The 15,021-nt window shown below is 50.9% G+C and overlaps 1 protein-coding gene across 6 annotated transcripts in view; it reads left to right on the forward strand.

Moving 5' to 3' along the window:
- The first annotated feature begins 1,072 nt into the window (after positions 1 to 1,072).
- mib1 (MIB E3 ubiquitin protein ligase 1) overlaps positions 1,073 to 15,021 on the forward strand; it is a 46,572-nt gene continuing 32,623 nt past the window's right edge. For 4 of the 6 annotated variants that reach the window (XM_084707096.1, XM_084707100.1, XM_084707098.1 and 1 more), the window contains exons 1-12: positions 1,073 to 2,084; positions 2,573 to 2,744; positions 4,801 to 4,930; positions 5,963 to 6,067; positions 7,246 to 7,312; positions 8,155 to 8,359; positions 8,449 to 8,632; positions 9,766 to 9,910; positions 10,589 to 10,722; positions 11,708 to 11,815; positions 12,160 to 12,357; positions 14,554 to 14,705. In XM_084707096.1, the coding sequence (XP_084563222.1) occupies positions 1,856 to 2,084; positions 2,573 to 2,744; positions 4,801 to 4,930; positions 5,963 to 6,067; positions 7,246 to 7,312; positions 8,155 to 8,359; positions 8,449 to 8,632; positions 9,766 to 9,910; positions 10,589 to 10,722; positions 11,708 to 11,815; positions 12,160 to 12,357; positions 14,554 to 14,705 (1,829 nt within the window). In that variant the 5' untranslated portion in view covers positions 1,073 to 1,855. The remainder of the gene's footprint in view (positions 2,085 to 2,572; positions 2,745 to 4,800; positions 4,931 to 5,962; positions 6,068 to 7,245; positions 7,313 to 8,154; positions 8,360 to 8,448; positions 8,633 to 9,765; positions 9,911 to 10,588; positions 10,723 to 11,707; positions 11,816 to 12,159; positions 12,358 to 14,553; positions 14,706 to 15,021) is intronic. The other 2 variants (XM_084707095.1, XM_084707097.1) reach the window with 2 other exon arrangements.

Here is a 15,021-nt window from a genome sequence, read left to right on the forward strand (position 1 = left end):
TATGCCTTCTGTCTGGTTAGCCTAACTTGTTTCACTAACATCCTTGCCGTTTGTACCGTGAAACTGTCCTCGATAGTCCTCAAAGGCCTTTCCGGTTTTGCAAATTCACTTTCAGAATAAGAGCACGGCAATGTTAGCGCTATAACGTGTAATTTCGGTGGCACAAACCACTCTCGGATTGAAAGAGTTTTTGCAGTTAATATTCATAGAAACTAAAGTGACAGAGCATATAACATAAGCATGTCCAAAATGAACATAACCTGCAAAAGCACAAACGTGGGAAACAATGTGTTTTTCCTGAATATTTTCAACAATCTTTCATCAAACTACTATTATTATTATTGTTATGAGGCTATTGCCTAGGCTACTAACTTTATTTGAAAGGTATTGTTTGGAGGATAACCCCTGGAGATGCAGTATCTCGTTTTAGAGGGGCTCCTCAGACCCCACTAATTAATTATATATATAGCCTATAATATAGCCTATATATAGCCTATATATATATATATATATATATATATATATATATATATATATATACTATGAAATACCACTGAAATGAGGCGTTTATATTAACTCCATGATTAGTCAATGGAGTTTAAAACATTTGTCTCAGTTAGCGAGAAAGGTTAAACTATTGTGCCCTCTAACTTTAAGTGTGAATCAGTCGTATCAATCGTAAGTGGAAGAGAGGACTTAAAATTTGTGATACATTTCCTCGTCGGCACAGATGTGGGAGATGTTTTCTACAGTCTGATTAACAAAAAGTAATTGGCTGGACCTTTTCATACTGAGGCTGCGAAGACAGTTCTTTGAATCATTTTCACTCATGAGAAGCACAGTAACTCGTTATCTCAGCATCACCAAATTAAACTCAAAAATTACAGTAGGCCTATATAATATATAATAATAATTACAGAGACAATAATTTACAATTAAGTTTTTCTGACATTTCTGAGAAAGACAGTATATTTTCCACATGAAACATAATAACACTTTGTCATATGTCTTTTTATTTTGAAACCCCTTTGGAAGAAATCAACCGGAAATTAGATTCCTTGTTGGGGTTGGCTTCACCGTACTCGCCGTCGCCTACCCTCGTAGCCAGCTAGCTTGAGCGATGATTGTCAATAATGGCGACGCGTTTATCTTGAGTTTACTTTAACGAACCATCTGAAGAAAAAACGAAACTCAACAGAACCCAGGACGTTTGGTGACAACATAAATGATAAACCATCAAGAAGAAAGAAAGCTACTTTAACCCCAAAACGGACTGAGTTACGCAGCGTTGTTCAAGTTGAGGAGGTGGCATTCTTCTTGCAGACTAGTCTAGAGAGGCAAGGCAATCTGCAGCCAAGCAGTTATCCAGCTAGCTTGCTAACAAAGGTGTAGCTGCCATTTCCTGACGATGTGATTACTTTACAATATTTCGTGTGATTTTTTTTCCGTTGGAATGTAATGCAAGGATAAAGACATACAGAAAAACATTGGTCGATGCCAAAGGTAGCCTCGGAAAACAATTCAGAGTAGAAAGTGCGTGCCATTCAACAGCTTTCAAGCTAACGCGTTAGTCTAGCTAGTAGTGCTTGCTATAGTGATAGATAGGTACTTTACACAGCTACTGTAACGGTGAACGACGTTAGCGTGTAGCTAGTTAGCTAGTCAGCTTACTGAACTTAAGTCCAGATCACTGTTGTGTTGGTCTCACCACGTTAAACTAGTAGCAGCTGTTTTCCTGTACAGTCTGTTAACATTTAGAAGCAGACTTGTCCGTCGAAGTGGCTTGTCAGGAAGGTAGCTAGCTCGGGTCGCTAGCTTGCTATTACTATTATTTTTCTTTGCAAGATCCTTTTAAATGACAACCGGCAGGAATAACCGTGTGATGATGGAAGGAGTGGGGGCGAGAGTGATCCGTGGTCCCGATTGGAAATGGGGAAAACAGGATGGTGGAGAGGGACATGTTGGCACCGTTAGGAGTTTCGAAAGTCCAGAAGAAGTGGTGGTTGTCTGGGATAACGGGACTGCTGCCAATTACCGCTGCTCCGGTGCATACGACGTGAGGATATTTGACAGTGCACCGACAGGTAGTTAACTCTATTCACAAAGTCTTACCTTTATGAATACTATCTAATTGTGTCTGCACTTGTGTGGGTTCTGTATGTGATATGCGACTGGTGATAAAACTCACGAATATTGGTTGCACTAGGGACTGCACACTATTCTACATCATGCTCTGAATTGCATTACTTCTGTACATAATAGCCCGGTTTTTATATTGTATCATCATGGCTAAAATAAAACCAATGCAGATATCGATACTAGACGTATAAAATGTAGCTTAAGTGATATGTTTTGATAGCAGAGCAGTGTAAAATTCCTTGAGCCTGTCACAGTAACTGGACAGTAATTGATGTCTTCATACTCTTCTACTCTGCTGTTTATCTGCGCACCTACTTAGTCCTATTGCCATTATTGCAGTCGCATCGACAGTATTTAATGCACACTCGTATGCTTGTTTTGGAGCCTCAGAGCTGTGTCTGATACTGTGCCTCTTGATGGGGCTGTTCCTCAGGTATAAAGCACGATGGCACCATGTGTGACACCTGCCGCCAGCAGCCTATCATCGGCATCCGCTGGAAGTGTGCAGAGTGCACCAACTATGACCTGTGCACCACCTGTTACCATGGAGACAAGCATCACCTTCGTCATCGGTTCTACAGAATCACAACACCCGGCAGCGAGAGGTACAGCCCACCCCTCCCTGAAATCCCTGTTCTCGGTCTGGGCATTTTGAGAGGACTGTCCCTTTAATGCCTTCTAATGAGTGTTGGTTAGACTCAAAGACCCATCAGTCGTTGCTTTCTTTCTAGTATTATGTGTGGCTAGTGTCTTTTTGTGGCACATGGGAGGCTTTGAGTGATACCAGCCTCCCAGACAGACAGCATGTGGCAATCGCTCCTGGCCCTCTGTTGCCAGGCGACTGCTTGGTCTCTTCTTCAGAGGCAGGGTGCCCCTGTACATGAGCGTCCGTGTACCTGGACGCTTCTATCTACTTCCTTGTACGATGAAGAGGGGAATAAAGAATGCACAGTTCCATACAAAATACTTAACATTCCGGAACATTCAATCAGTCAAATACCCACAATGTGTCTGGTAATGAGGATAATTATTCAGACATCATTTTTGTGGGTACAGTAGTTTTGGTCCAAGGTTTCAAAAAGTGTCTAAAGCTGACTTTTCCGAACAGGGACAACTTATGCTGTATTCTTTCTCTACCAAAGTATTGTATGCCTCCCTATTGTGGGGTTCAGGGAGCAAACGCCTGGCCCAGCAGCTGGGCCTTTCTTCTTTATTTCAACTAAGTGTGACTTTGGTTTCCCCTGAGACAGTTATTGCATGAACACAAAGGATGCAAGCAGGGGATCACCCCCCCCCCCCCCTCTCCTCACCACTCATAGCCACAGAACTGGAGGCATAGTAGGATGTTTTGTTACGCCACATTAGATTCTGTCACTGAGTGGCTTGGGTGGGGGGGGGGGGGGGGCTGTTTGCATTGGTTCCACTGGCCAGCTGCCATGTCTCCTACTGAGGTCTGGACTGTGGTTAGGTGGTTAAAGCTCCTTAGCCAACCAGGTTGATTCATCTAGCTCTGGAGTCTGCACTGCATGAGGAACAAGTAAAGGCAGTACTGTAAAAAAATAAAATAAAAAAATAATAATAATAAACAAGTCTGTTGTGAGGAGACCGACAGTTCCCTTTTTCTCTTCTTGTTGGACAAGCACACCGTTGTTTTCATGTTAGACAAAGCCTCGATGAGCCACATGACCGCGTCTCAGACTGACAGTACCCCGAGCTCAGCTATTACACACCTGCTATTACTGAGCCACTGAGCATGGGTTCAAATGGGATTTCAGGGGTAGCTTGGCCTTCATTTCAAATGTCAGCAATAGTCTTCATCATCTCCCTCGCGCGAAAGGCCTTCATTGAGCCGGCAGTGTCATTTTCAGACGGAAAGATAGATTTTATTTCTGTGCAGCATTTGATTATATCTGTGTCATTTTCGGAATGGGCATCTTAGAGTAACAGCTTTTTTTCGACATGAAAAGCAAGCAGGTAACTGGCATGCTGATTGAATGAAACTGCCTTGGATATGAAATGAAACGCACCATTTAGTGTCTAAGCGGGCCGAGCCTTGATGGTCAGACCGGGCTATCTGCTGGTCCAACACGCCCTCACTGCTGTGGTGAAGCGCCGTGCTCAGGCTCCTGAAGGCTCGCTCACACCAAGGACGAGAACTACAAAGATATTGTTTCAAGAATCCTTCTATATTTAAAAGAAAACCAGAGGCGATCGCGACAATTATATAGCGGAACGATATCGTTGGGATCACTTAACATTATGATTCTTTTTAATTCCCCCCAGCTGATGAACTATAACACACTGACAACCACTGATACCACCAACCATAAAAGAATAATAATCAGACAATCAGAATTCATCCACATTTAAAGAGCTCGCGCATTTGAAAGGGAACACAACATTGCGAGAAGCTAATCGTCGAGGTTGGCGGGGACGCAAATGCCGTTTTCGTTCTCGTTCTCATCTGTGGTGTGAACGGGCCATGGCTTCAAAGACAGTGAGGAGTAGAGAGTCCCTCCACCGTCATGTTTGCTGCAGCACTTCATGGTAGCTTTTAACCCTGCTGCCGTTTGAGAAGTCTCTGGATAGGTCCTGTGGCAGGATTTTGGTTGGACATGAGGTCAAATGAAAAGTGCCCTGACCACCCCCACCCCACCACAGGGTCCTGTTGGAGTCCCGGCGCAAGTCGAAGAAGATCACTGCACGGGGCATCTTCACGGGCGGCAGGGTGGTGAGAGGGGTGGACTGGCAGTGGGAGGACCAGGACGGAGGCAACGGGAGGAGAGGGAAGGTAGGTGGAGCCCCCACACCCCACACCCCTCACCCCTCACCCCACACCCCTCACCCCACACCCCTCACCCCAGACCCCAAACCTCTTACCCCACACCCCTCACCCTACACCCCTCACCCCTCACCCCACACCCCTCACCCTACACCCTACACCCCACACCCCTCACCCCACACCCCTCACCCTACACCCCACACCCCTCACCCTACACCCTACACCCCTCACCCCAGACCCCAAACCTCTTACCCCACACCCCTCACCCCACACTCTCACTCTCTGGAGGTTACATTTGTTTAACAGCTCCACCCCCCACCCCTATATTTCAATTTCTGCAGTTTATACAGGAACAAATGCCATAAAGGCCCTCTTGGTTTAGCTCTGGTCCAGACCCCACTGGATTCTATTTAAAAGTCCCCGCAGGCAATTTAAGAGTTCATTTTCCTTTTTTTATTTAATGGCATATCTCATTATTGTTTCATGATGCTGTAAGCAATATGCTACCCAGCAAACTGCTATTACACGTCCCGCAGCCTAGATACTCTGTTAGTTTAGCAGGAAAATTACTTGGCAAGGTCCATGAATCAATTGCCCAGAAGTGGAAGAATAGAAATTAAGGTGTTGGAGAAAAAAAAAAAAAAGACAAAATAATGTAATTGGAATTTTTATGTTAAGTAAATACTGGGAAGGACTATAAGCTGTTAATTAAAGTATACATTTTTGATAAATATTCTCAGTCAGTTATCGCCCAGGGTTACATGTTTGCTGTTCAGCACTTCATTTCAGTGCCTTTTCTCCCTCACCCAACACGTTCGACAAATCAGGGACATCCTTTTTGACAGGAGACTTTCGACGGGCTCTCTTTGGTGTTGTGTGTCCATGTTTGGGACGCATCCACGGGGCCTGACTAGAGGCTGTCACCAGCACACTGGGCCAGACAGAGGAGAGGCTCTCGGGGGCGGGGGGGGGGGATTCCTAGACAGCAGCCCCCTAACCTAACCCCCTGAGCCCCTCCCCTAACCTCTACCCGCCCTCCAGGTGACGGAGATCCAGGACTGGAGTGCGGCCAGCCCCCACAGCGCTGCCTACGTCCTGTGGGACAACGGAGCCAAAAACCTCTACAGAGTGGGCTTTGAGGGGATGGTGAGCTCCACGCGTGCACACACACACACACACACACCCTTACACCCACACACGCTTACAGACACACACACACACGCTTCCACACAGAAGAGATCAGCTGTCAGGTGGCCTTTGTGTTTGACCAGAAAGCCCGTCCAGGGTCTTGTGCGGCCGGTCCTTTGTGCGAGGCACACAGCCTGCATGTGCCGGGCCCCATTGTGGCTGGCAGCTGGGAGGGGAGGTGGATCTCCATGATAAAGGCAATCTGTTCTTTTCTGCTCTTTCTGAAGAAGAGAGGGAACACGGAGGTCAGCTCCGGGAGGGAGACGAGACGAGGGGGGGGGGGGCTCCACTCAAGCCACAAACGAAAGACCGTTTCCCCATTGGTGGAGACCACCCGGCTTTTTACGAACACGAGCCAATCGGTGGCTCAGCCGGGTAACAGATTGGCTCTTTGTCATTCCGATGGGGCGGAGGAAGGTTTGAGGGGAAGGTAGACGGCATCTGGTCGTGGATTAAACAAAATCAAGGACCCCCCCCTCCTCCCCCGCGGAGGATCAACATTTTAATACAGGACTTGAAAGACAATGAGTCACCACCACACGCAGTCAAGGTCACAGACGCCGCTATGGGCAACGCATCAGAAGTGCATCGCAACGAGCTCTTCTTTTTTTCCACCTTTTTTGTGTATTTTCTTTAAAATAAGTTGTATAAATGCCCCCCCCCCCCTCTCCAGCCCCCCCCCCCCCCCCACCCTTCCAGGGTCATGTCCCCCCCCCCCCCCCCCTTCCAAGGTCCCACCCAGCCCAGATGCTGGTGAAGCTTTCAGGTTCCTTCAGTCAGTTCAGCGGTTCTGGGAGAACGTGTGACCCCTGTGCCCGGAATCATCTCTGTCCTCCAGCTCTGTCACAGTTGCTGCACATTTCCGAGTCATCACATACGATATGATACAGCCCACCCCCTCCCCCCCTCCCCCTGTCCTTGCTCGCCCTCAGGGTGGGGATGCTGCTGGTGCTCCCTCCTCACTCTTGACACCGCGCCATCGCCACTCCCCAAGTGGGATTTCTGCAAACGTTATTTATGGTCCGCCTCTCTCTCACTGTGTCTCTGTGTCTCTCTAATGGGATGGGCCGGCTAATTAACTTCTCCCCCCTTTTCTCTCTTCTCCGTCTCTGTTCCTTCTCCCTCCCCCTCTGCAGTCGGATCTGAAATGCGTCCAGGATGCCAAAGGAGGCTCCTTCTACAGGGACCACTGCCCCGTGCTCGGTAAGTCACAGTGGATCCCCTCACCGTTGCACCAGCCCCCCCCCCCCCTCCCCCTCCCCCCCGTGGTGCAGTGGAGTCCAAGGGCACGAGGAGGAGCCCGTCCCAGACGCACCTGCCCCTCTGTCCACTAGATGGCAGCACCACACAGAAGCCTCCAGTCTGCCAACAGCAAGAGTGAGGAAGGGGGATGGGTGGGGGGTTGGAGGTGGGGTGGGGGGGGGGGGGTCGGGCGCAAACACTGGTCACGCTGGCATGGCATTCCCAGAATTCCATCTGCCTGGGCCGGGAGGAAGGCAGACCCCATCCTCCTGGCCTCTTGGCCTCCTGGCCTCCTAGCCTCCTGGCCTCCTAGCTTCCTGGCCTCCTAGCCACATGCTGTCCTGGTCAGGGGCCCTGGGATGGTTCCAGATCCAGCACTGCAGCAGGACTCCCGAACCTCACAGACTTGCCACGCGTTTCATTCAGCCTCACGTGACGTCACTACAGGGCTTCCACACACACACACACACGCTTCCACACAGAACAGATCAGCTGGGTTAGGGTTAGGGTTCAACCCCTCCAACCCCTCTTGGTTTCTGTCATATGGTCATTAATCGAAATGAGTTTGACCATGAAACACCACCCCCCCCTCCCCCTACAAACTGTAACATTTGATGTGTCCGTCTATCACACTGTATTTGGACTTATGGATCTCTTGATACCGTTCTACTGCGCTGATTGTTTATCTCAAGTCTTACTGGCATTATTGCAAGCCTCATCAACATCATGTAATACCGACACTCCTATGCTGGTCTGAATACTTTGGACTCTAACTCATGCTGCGTCCTCGTCCCACCCCCCAGGCGAGCAGAACGGGAACAGGAACCCGGGGGGGCTGCAGATCGGGGACCTGGTCAACATCGACCTGGACCTGGAGATCGTCCAGTCCCTGCAGCACGGCCACGGGGGCTGGACCGACGGCATGTTCGAGACCCTCACCACCACCGGCACTGTGTGCGGCATCGACGAGGACCACGACATTGTGGTGCAGTACCCCTCTGGGAACAGGTGGGATAGGACAGATGGGATGTGTTTGGTGCAATTTGGCGTCATGCGAGAGGTGGGTCACCTTGTGACGTGTGTGTGTGCGTCTCCAGGTGGACGTTCAACCCGGCGGTGCTGACCAAGGCCAACGTGGTGCGCAGTGGGGAGGTGGCGGCGGGGGCGGAGGGAGGAAGCTCCCAGTTCCTGGTGGGAGACCTGGTCCAGATCTGCTACGACATTGACCGCATCAAGCTGCTGCAGAGAGGACACGGAGAGTGGGCTGAGGCCATGCTGCCTGTGAGAACCACACACACACACACAGAGAGACACGCACACACAGAGAGACACACACACACAGAGAGACACACACAGAGAGACACACACACACAGAGACACACACACACAGAGACACACACAGAGACATATACAGACAAAGACAAAAAACCGACAGATCGACAAACGCACGCACACTCACACAGCAAACACACACAGACACACAGACAGGCAGGCAGGCAGGCAGACAGGCAGGCAGGCAGACCGACAGTCTCCACACACACCACTACACTCACACAACCTCAGCCTACATCCTGAACACCCAGATTCCAGACCACTTAGCTGCTACCAGCCAGACGTTTCCTCGAGAATATTTCAAGGAGGGGCGTGACAGTGTGTGTGTTTTCATAACCATTGTAGCCTTTAAGCCAGCGACTTTCATTTGATTCGGCAAGTGGACTTTACACAGTCATTACTCCCCTCATGAAGCTGCAGAGCGCGCGTGTCTCGTGCCGACCCCCGTCCCTGCTAAACAAACAGCCTCAGAGGCTAATGATCCCCGAAAACCTCCCGAGATGCTGTCTGGCTTTGATCACTAACCAGAGCTGGCTGCCTGCCCCCCCCCCCCCTCCCCCTCCCGTTATTGATGGCCCTCCTCGGAGACCCCCCCACCACCGCCACCCTCTATCTTATCACGGCCTCAAAGTGCCTTTTTTTTTAACGTGCAGCTCAGACTAGGATCTGGGGTGGGGAGGGGGGTGGGGGGGAGATTTCCTGGAATAAGCTTCTTCTTTTTTCCCTCTCGCTGCGTCCCAGCCTCCCTGAGCCCCTCTGATGGTGCAGTTATTGGCTCCGTGGATGAGAAATAGGCTGGCTTAATCGAGGGGCCCCTGTTCTCTCTGTCTCTTTCTCTCACACACACACACACGCACACACACACACGGCATGCCAAGTGCCCTTTGAATGAATTATAAGGGCCAAGCTTTAGTTTCATCAGCGATAATATGTCCTCGTCATTTTTTTCTTCCTTTTTTCCTCTTTGAAAATGGCTGTTTATGGTTCTTTTGTCTGTGGAAGAAGAATAGCATGGTAGAGCGCACATCAGCATGTAGCCTCTTTAATTGTACGTGTGTGTGTGTGTGTGTGTGTGTGGGCAGACCCTGGGAAAGGTGGGCAGGGTGCAGCAGATCTACTCAGACAGTGACCTGAAGGTGGAGGTGTGCGGTACCTCCTGGACCTACAACCCTGCTGCCGTCACCAAGGTGGCCCCCTCAGGATCTGCTGTCACCAACGCCTCTGGAGGTACCACTCTCTCTCTGTCTGTCTCTGTCTGTCTGTCTGTCTGTCTGTCTGTCTCTCTCTCTCTCTCTCTCTCTCTCTCTCTCTCTCTCTCTCTCTCTCTCTCTCTCTCTCTCTCTGTGTCTCTGTCTCTCTCTCTCTCTCTCTCTCTCTCTCTGCCTCTCTCTCTCTCTCTCTCTGCCTCTCTCTCTGTGTCTGCCTCTCTCTCTCTCTGTGTCTCTGTCTCTCTCTCTCTCTCTCTCTGCCTCTCTCTCTGTGTCTGCCTCTCTCTCTCTCTCTCTGTGTCTCTGTCTCTCTCTCTCTCTGCCTCTCTCTGTGTCTGCCTCTCTCTCTCTCTCTGTGTCTCTGTCTCTCTCTCTCTCTGCCTCTCTCTGTGTCTGCCTCTCTCTCTCTCTGTGTCTCTGTCTCTCTCTCTCTCTCTCTCTCTGCCTCTCTCTCTGTGTCTGCCTCTCTCTCTCTCTGTGTCTCTCTCTCTCTCTCTCTCTGCCTCTCTCTGTGTCTGCCTCTCTTTCTCTCTCTGTGTCTCTCTCTCTCTCTCTCTGCCTCTCTCTGTGTCTGCCTCTCTTTCTCTCTCTCCCTCACATAAATGCACACAGAAACACCCTCGTACACAAACACATCCACACACACGTCCACAAATACCATTTCTATGAGTTGATGTATTTGACCGTGTGTGTGCAGAGCGCCTGTCCCAGCTCCTGAAGAAGCTGTTTGAGACCCAGGAGTCGGGCGACATCAACGAGGAGCTGGTGAAGGCTGCCGCCAACGGAGACCTGGCCAAGGTGGAGGACATCCTCAAGAGGCCCGACGTGGACGTGAGTCCCTCTGCCCCCCCCCCCCCTGCCCCCACCAGCCTGTGTGTGTGTTGGAGGAGGGGGGGGGGGGTAGTCTCCCAACACTGTCTGTACTAAGTTCCCCTGCTCCTGGTCACACTGTCGTTGTCTAGCGACGTCAGCGTCTGGCCAGTGAGCGAGACACAAACATGGAGGTGTGACGTCCACTCGGGCGTTTCAGAGGCAAGGACGCCGCAGATGGAGGTCCATGTTCTCCTCTGGGAGGGAATCTCCCAGGAGCTGTCTTTGAGCTCCGCACTCCCCCTCCTCCTCCTCCTTCTCTCCTCGCTCTCTATCTTAAAGCCGTTGGGGCCGAAGCCCCGGCCCTCCTCAGTGGACTCTGTTGTGGGCACGGTGCTGTTCAGCATTCTCAGCTCACTGTGCCGAGGCTGGACAGACACGGCCTCAGCCTGTACCTGGACATGTCGGCAGGCCCCCCCCACACACACACACGCGCGCGGAGGAGCGTCCCTGAAGAAGGGACGTGCTTCTCTGTGAGCTGGATGTTTAGCCTCGCTCACCTCTGCCGCTGCAGTCTTTTCTGGGTGTGCGTGGGTGCGTGGGTGCAGCGGGGTCTGGCCGGGTGCCCTGCCTCCTCCCAGGGGGACGATGTGCTCCGAGCGACTCTGCAGCCTCGGCCAAGAGACGTCCTGAGACTACCCGAGGATGACACCCCCCCACACACGCACCGCGAGCGGGCACATTCACACCATGAATATTTACGTGCAAGTGTTGCAGTACTGCAGTCGGTTATCAAAGACACGCACACACACCGGGTCGTGTTTGGCGAGGTGAGACCGGCACCGATTCGCCTTGACGCATGTACACACACACACACTTCACATAATCCTGATCTAGGCACTGCAGGTGTGAAGGGAGTAGACTCGGTGCGCGCACACACACACGCGCACGCACACACACACACGCTCTCCCCTGGCTCACTGTGCTGTGCTGTGTGTGTGTCCAGGTGAACGGCCAGTGTGCAGGCCACACGGCCATGCAGGCTGCCAGCCAGAACGGCCACGTGGACGTCCTCAAACTGCTGCTGAAGCACAACGTCGACCTGGAGGCCGAGGTCAGTACCCAGCCCCTTCCCTCCTGACTGTCTGTCTGTCTGTCTGCCTGTCTGCTCATCCTTCCATCCAGCCATCCCCTTTTGCCATCTTTCAGCCTGCTCCTCGCACGGCCCGGAGTGGGCTGCCGGGATTTGACGTGCAGGTTTCAAGTCACATGTGGGTGGTGATGAAATACTCATCGCGGGTAGGGGTTGAGTTGCTGAACCTGTGTTTGTATGTGCGTGCGTGCGTGTGCCTGTGTGTGTGTGTGTGTGTGCTTGCGTGTGCCTGTGTGTGTGTGTGTGCTTGCGTGTGCCTGTGTGTGTGTGCCTGTGTGTGTGTGTGTGTGTGTGTGTTCTGTCAGGATAAGGATGGAGACCGGGCAGTGCACCACGCCTCGTTCGGTGACGAGGGCTCGGTCATCGAGGTGCTGCAGAGGGGCGGGGCCGACCTGAACGCCAGGAACAAGAGGAGACAGACCCCACTGCACATCGCTGTCAACAAGGGCCACCTGCAGGTGGTCAAGACCCTGCTGGACTTCGGCTGCCACCCCAGCCTCCAGGTACACACACACACACATTTACATTTAGCAGACGCTCCTATCCAGAGCGACTTACAGTAGGTACAAGGACATTCCCCCGAGGCAAGTAGGGGGAAGTGCCTTGCCCAAGGACACAACGTCATTTGGCACGGCCGGGAATCCAACTGGCAACCTTCCGATTACTAGCCCGATTCCCTAACCGCCCAGCCACACACGTACACACACGTACACACACGTACACACACACACACATACATAAACTTACTCACACACATGACCATACACAGACATTATATTACGACTGAGAAGCAATTTTCTGCCCTGGATTGTACATTCAGTATTGTCATATGCATATAAACTGGCAATCATGTACAGAACAATAAACATCATAATAAAATCTTGTGCTTATTTAATAGCTTAGGAGTTGGACCCGAAGTAGGTTTTCTTTTCAGTCGTAGTCACAGCGTATGAATGGGACTCTTATCCACAGTGTCAAACGGGGATTTTAACCTGTGACCTTGACCTGCAGGTCTAATGTCGACCTTTGAGCCACACATATTCCTATATACAGCGAGTGAAATAAGTATTGAACACGTCACTATTTTTCTCAGTAAATACATACAAAGAAACCAATACAAATAAGTTCAGAAATTAAGTTATGTGTAATAATGTGAAATGACACAGGGAAAAAGTATTGAACACGCTTACTGGTATTTATCTAGGACTTTGTACAAAAGCCTTTGTTGGTAATGACAGCTTCAAGACGCCTCCTGTATGGAGAAACTAGTGGCATGCATTGCTCTGGTGTGATTTTGGGCCCATTCTTCCACACAAACAGTCTGGAAGGTTCTTTGGGCCTCTGCTATGAATATTAATTTTCAGTTCTTTCCATAGATTTCCAATGGGATTTAAGGCAGGTGATTGGCTGGGCCATTCTAGTAGCTTGATTTGATTTCTTTGAAACCAATGGAGAGGTTCCTTGGCTGTGTGTTTGGGATCTGAAATGGCCACCCTCGTTTCATCTTCATCATCCTGGTAGATGGCAGCAGATTCTTGTCAAGAATGTCTCTGCACATTTGCCCATTCGTCCTTCCTTCAGTTATGCAAAGTTTGCCAAAAGCTGTCCCACACCGCCATGTTCCCACCTCCAAACTTCACTGTTGGTGTGGTGTTTTTCGGGTGATGTGCAGTGCCATTCATCCTCTAAACATGGTGTCTATTATAAGCATCCAAACAGTTCAATTTTGCTCTCATCTGACCACACTATATTCTCCCAGTATTTCCCTGGCTTTTCCAGATGTTGTGCAGCAAACTTTAAACAAGCTTCAACATGCTTTTTTTTTTCTCTCCCAGCAATGGAGTCTTGCGTGGCGAGCGTGCCTACAGGCCTTGGCGGTATCACTTCCTGTTTTCTCTGAGACAACAGTACCTGCACATTCCAGCTCTTTCTGAAGGCTCTCCACAAGTGGTCCGTGCCTCTTGGACAACTCTGATTATTCTTTTTCGCTCCTCTGTCAGAAATCTCGCGAGGAACACCAGGTCGAGGCACACGGTGAAACGATTGTCTTTCCCTTCCCTATTATGGCCCCAACAGTGCTCACAGGAACATTCAGAAGCTGAGACAGCTGGAACCAATGCCATCGTGATGTTTTGCAACAATTAGGTTAGGAAGGTCTTGAGACAGCTCTTTGCTTTTTTCCCGTCGTGAGATGCGTCTCGTGTGACACCTTGGGAATGAGACCTTTATGTGGGCCATCAGTCGGGACTGAGCCAGTTGATATTCATTTGCGCTGACAAGCGTCTGGATGGCTTTTTATTTATTGATAGATTTTTCTATCGCCGTCTTGGCTTTCCATGCCTTTTTGCACCTCCCTGTCTTCACGTGTTCAATACTTTTTCCCCGTGTCATTGCACATAACTTAATTTCCGAACGTATTTGTTTTGGTTTCTTTGTACGTACGGATTACTTGGGTTGTTGCCAACATCTGGTGAAAATGTCGTATCAATAGCACCTTCTGGAAATATATTTACTGAGAAAAAGGGTGACGTGTTCGATCCCCGTTTCACCCGCTGGATATAGTGTAGCTGTACCTGATCCCGCTCATCAACAACACCCACACCCACACAGTCGCACGTGACAGTAGAGTGAGGAAGATGGTGTAGTGACAGGATGTGCCCCCCCGCCTCCCCCCCCGCCTCCCCCCCCCCCCCCCCCAGGACTCGGAGGGAGACACGCCCCTCCACGACGCCATCAGCAAGAAGAGAGATGACATGCTGTCTGTGCTGCTGGAGGCTGGCGCCGACGTCACCATCACCAACAACAACGGCTTCAACGCCCTGCACCACGCCGCCCTGCGAGGGAACCCAAGGTGGGCCGGCGCCGCTGTGTGTGTGTGTGTGTGTGGGGGGGGGGGGGTTCAGCTCTACCCGTGTTCATCCGGGCCAGCTGCACGTCTGCTGCTAGCAGGAGCTGAGCAACAGGCCCTTGGATGCCCCTTTCTGTCTGGGGGGGGATCCCTGCTGTGTTAGCCTGTCGGCTAGGCTAGGCTAACCCCAGCAGTGTGCCTCGTCCTTGGCCACTGCTATTTCTGTCCCCACCTGGTCTCTGGCCAGCGGGGCGACGGTGCTATTCCTGGCCGCCGTGGGCAGGAGGGTGTAGCGGAGAGGGCTTAAGAGGACCCATGC

Source organism: Hypomesus nipponensis, chromosome 10 (assembly GCF_054491055.1).
Source record: "Hypomesus nipponensis isolate SF chromosome 10, ASM5449105v1, whole genome shotgun sequence".
Classification (NCBI taxonomy): Eukaryota; Metazoa; Chordata; class Actinopteri; order Osmeriformes; family Osmeridae; genus Hypomesus; species Hypomesus nipponensis.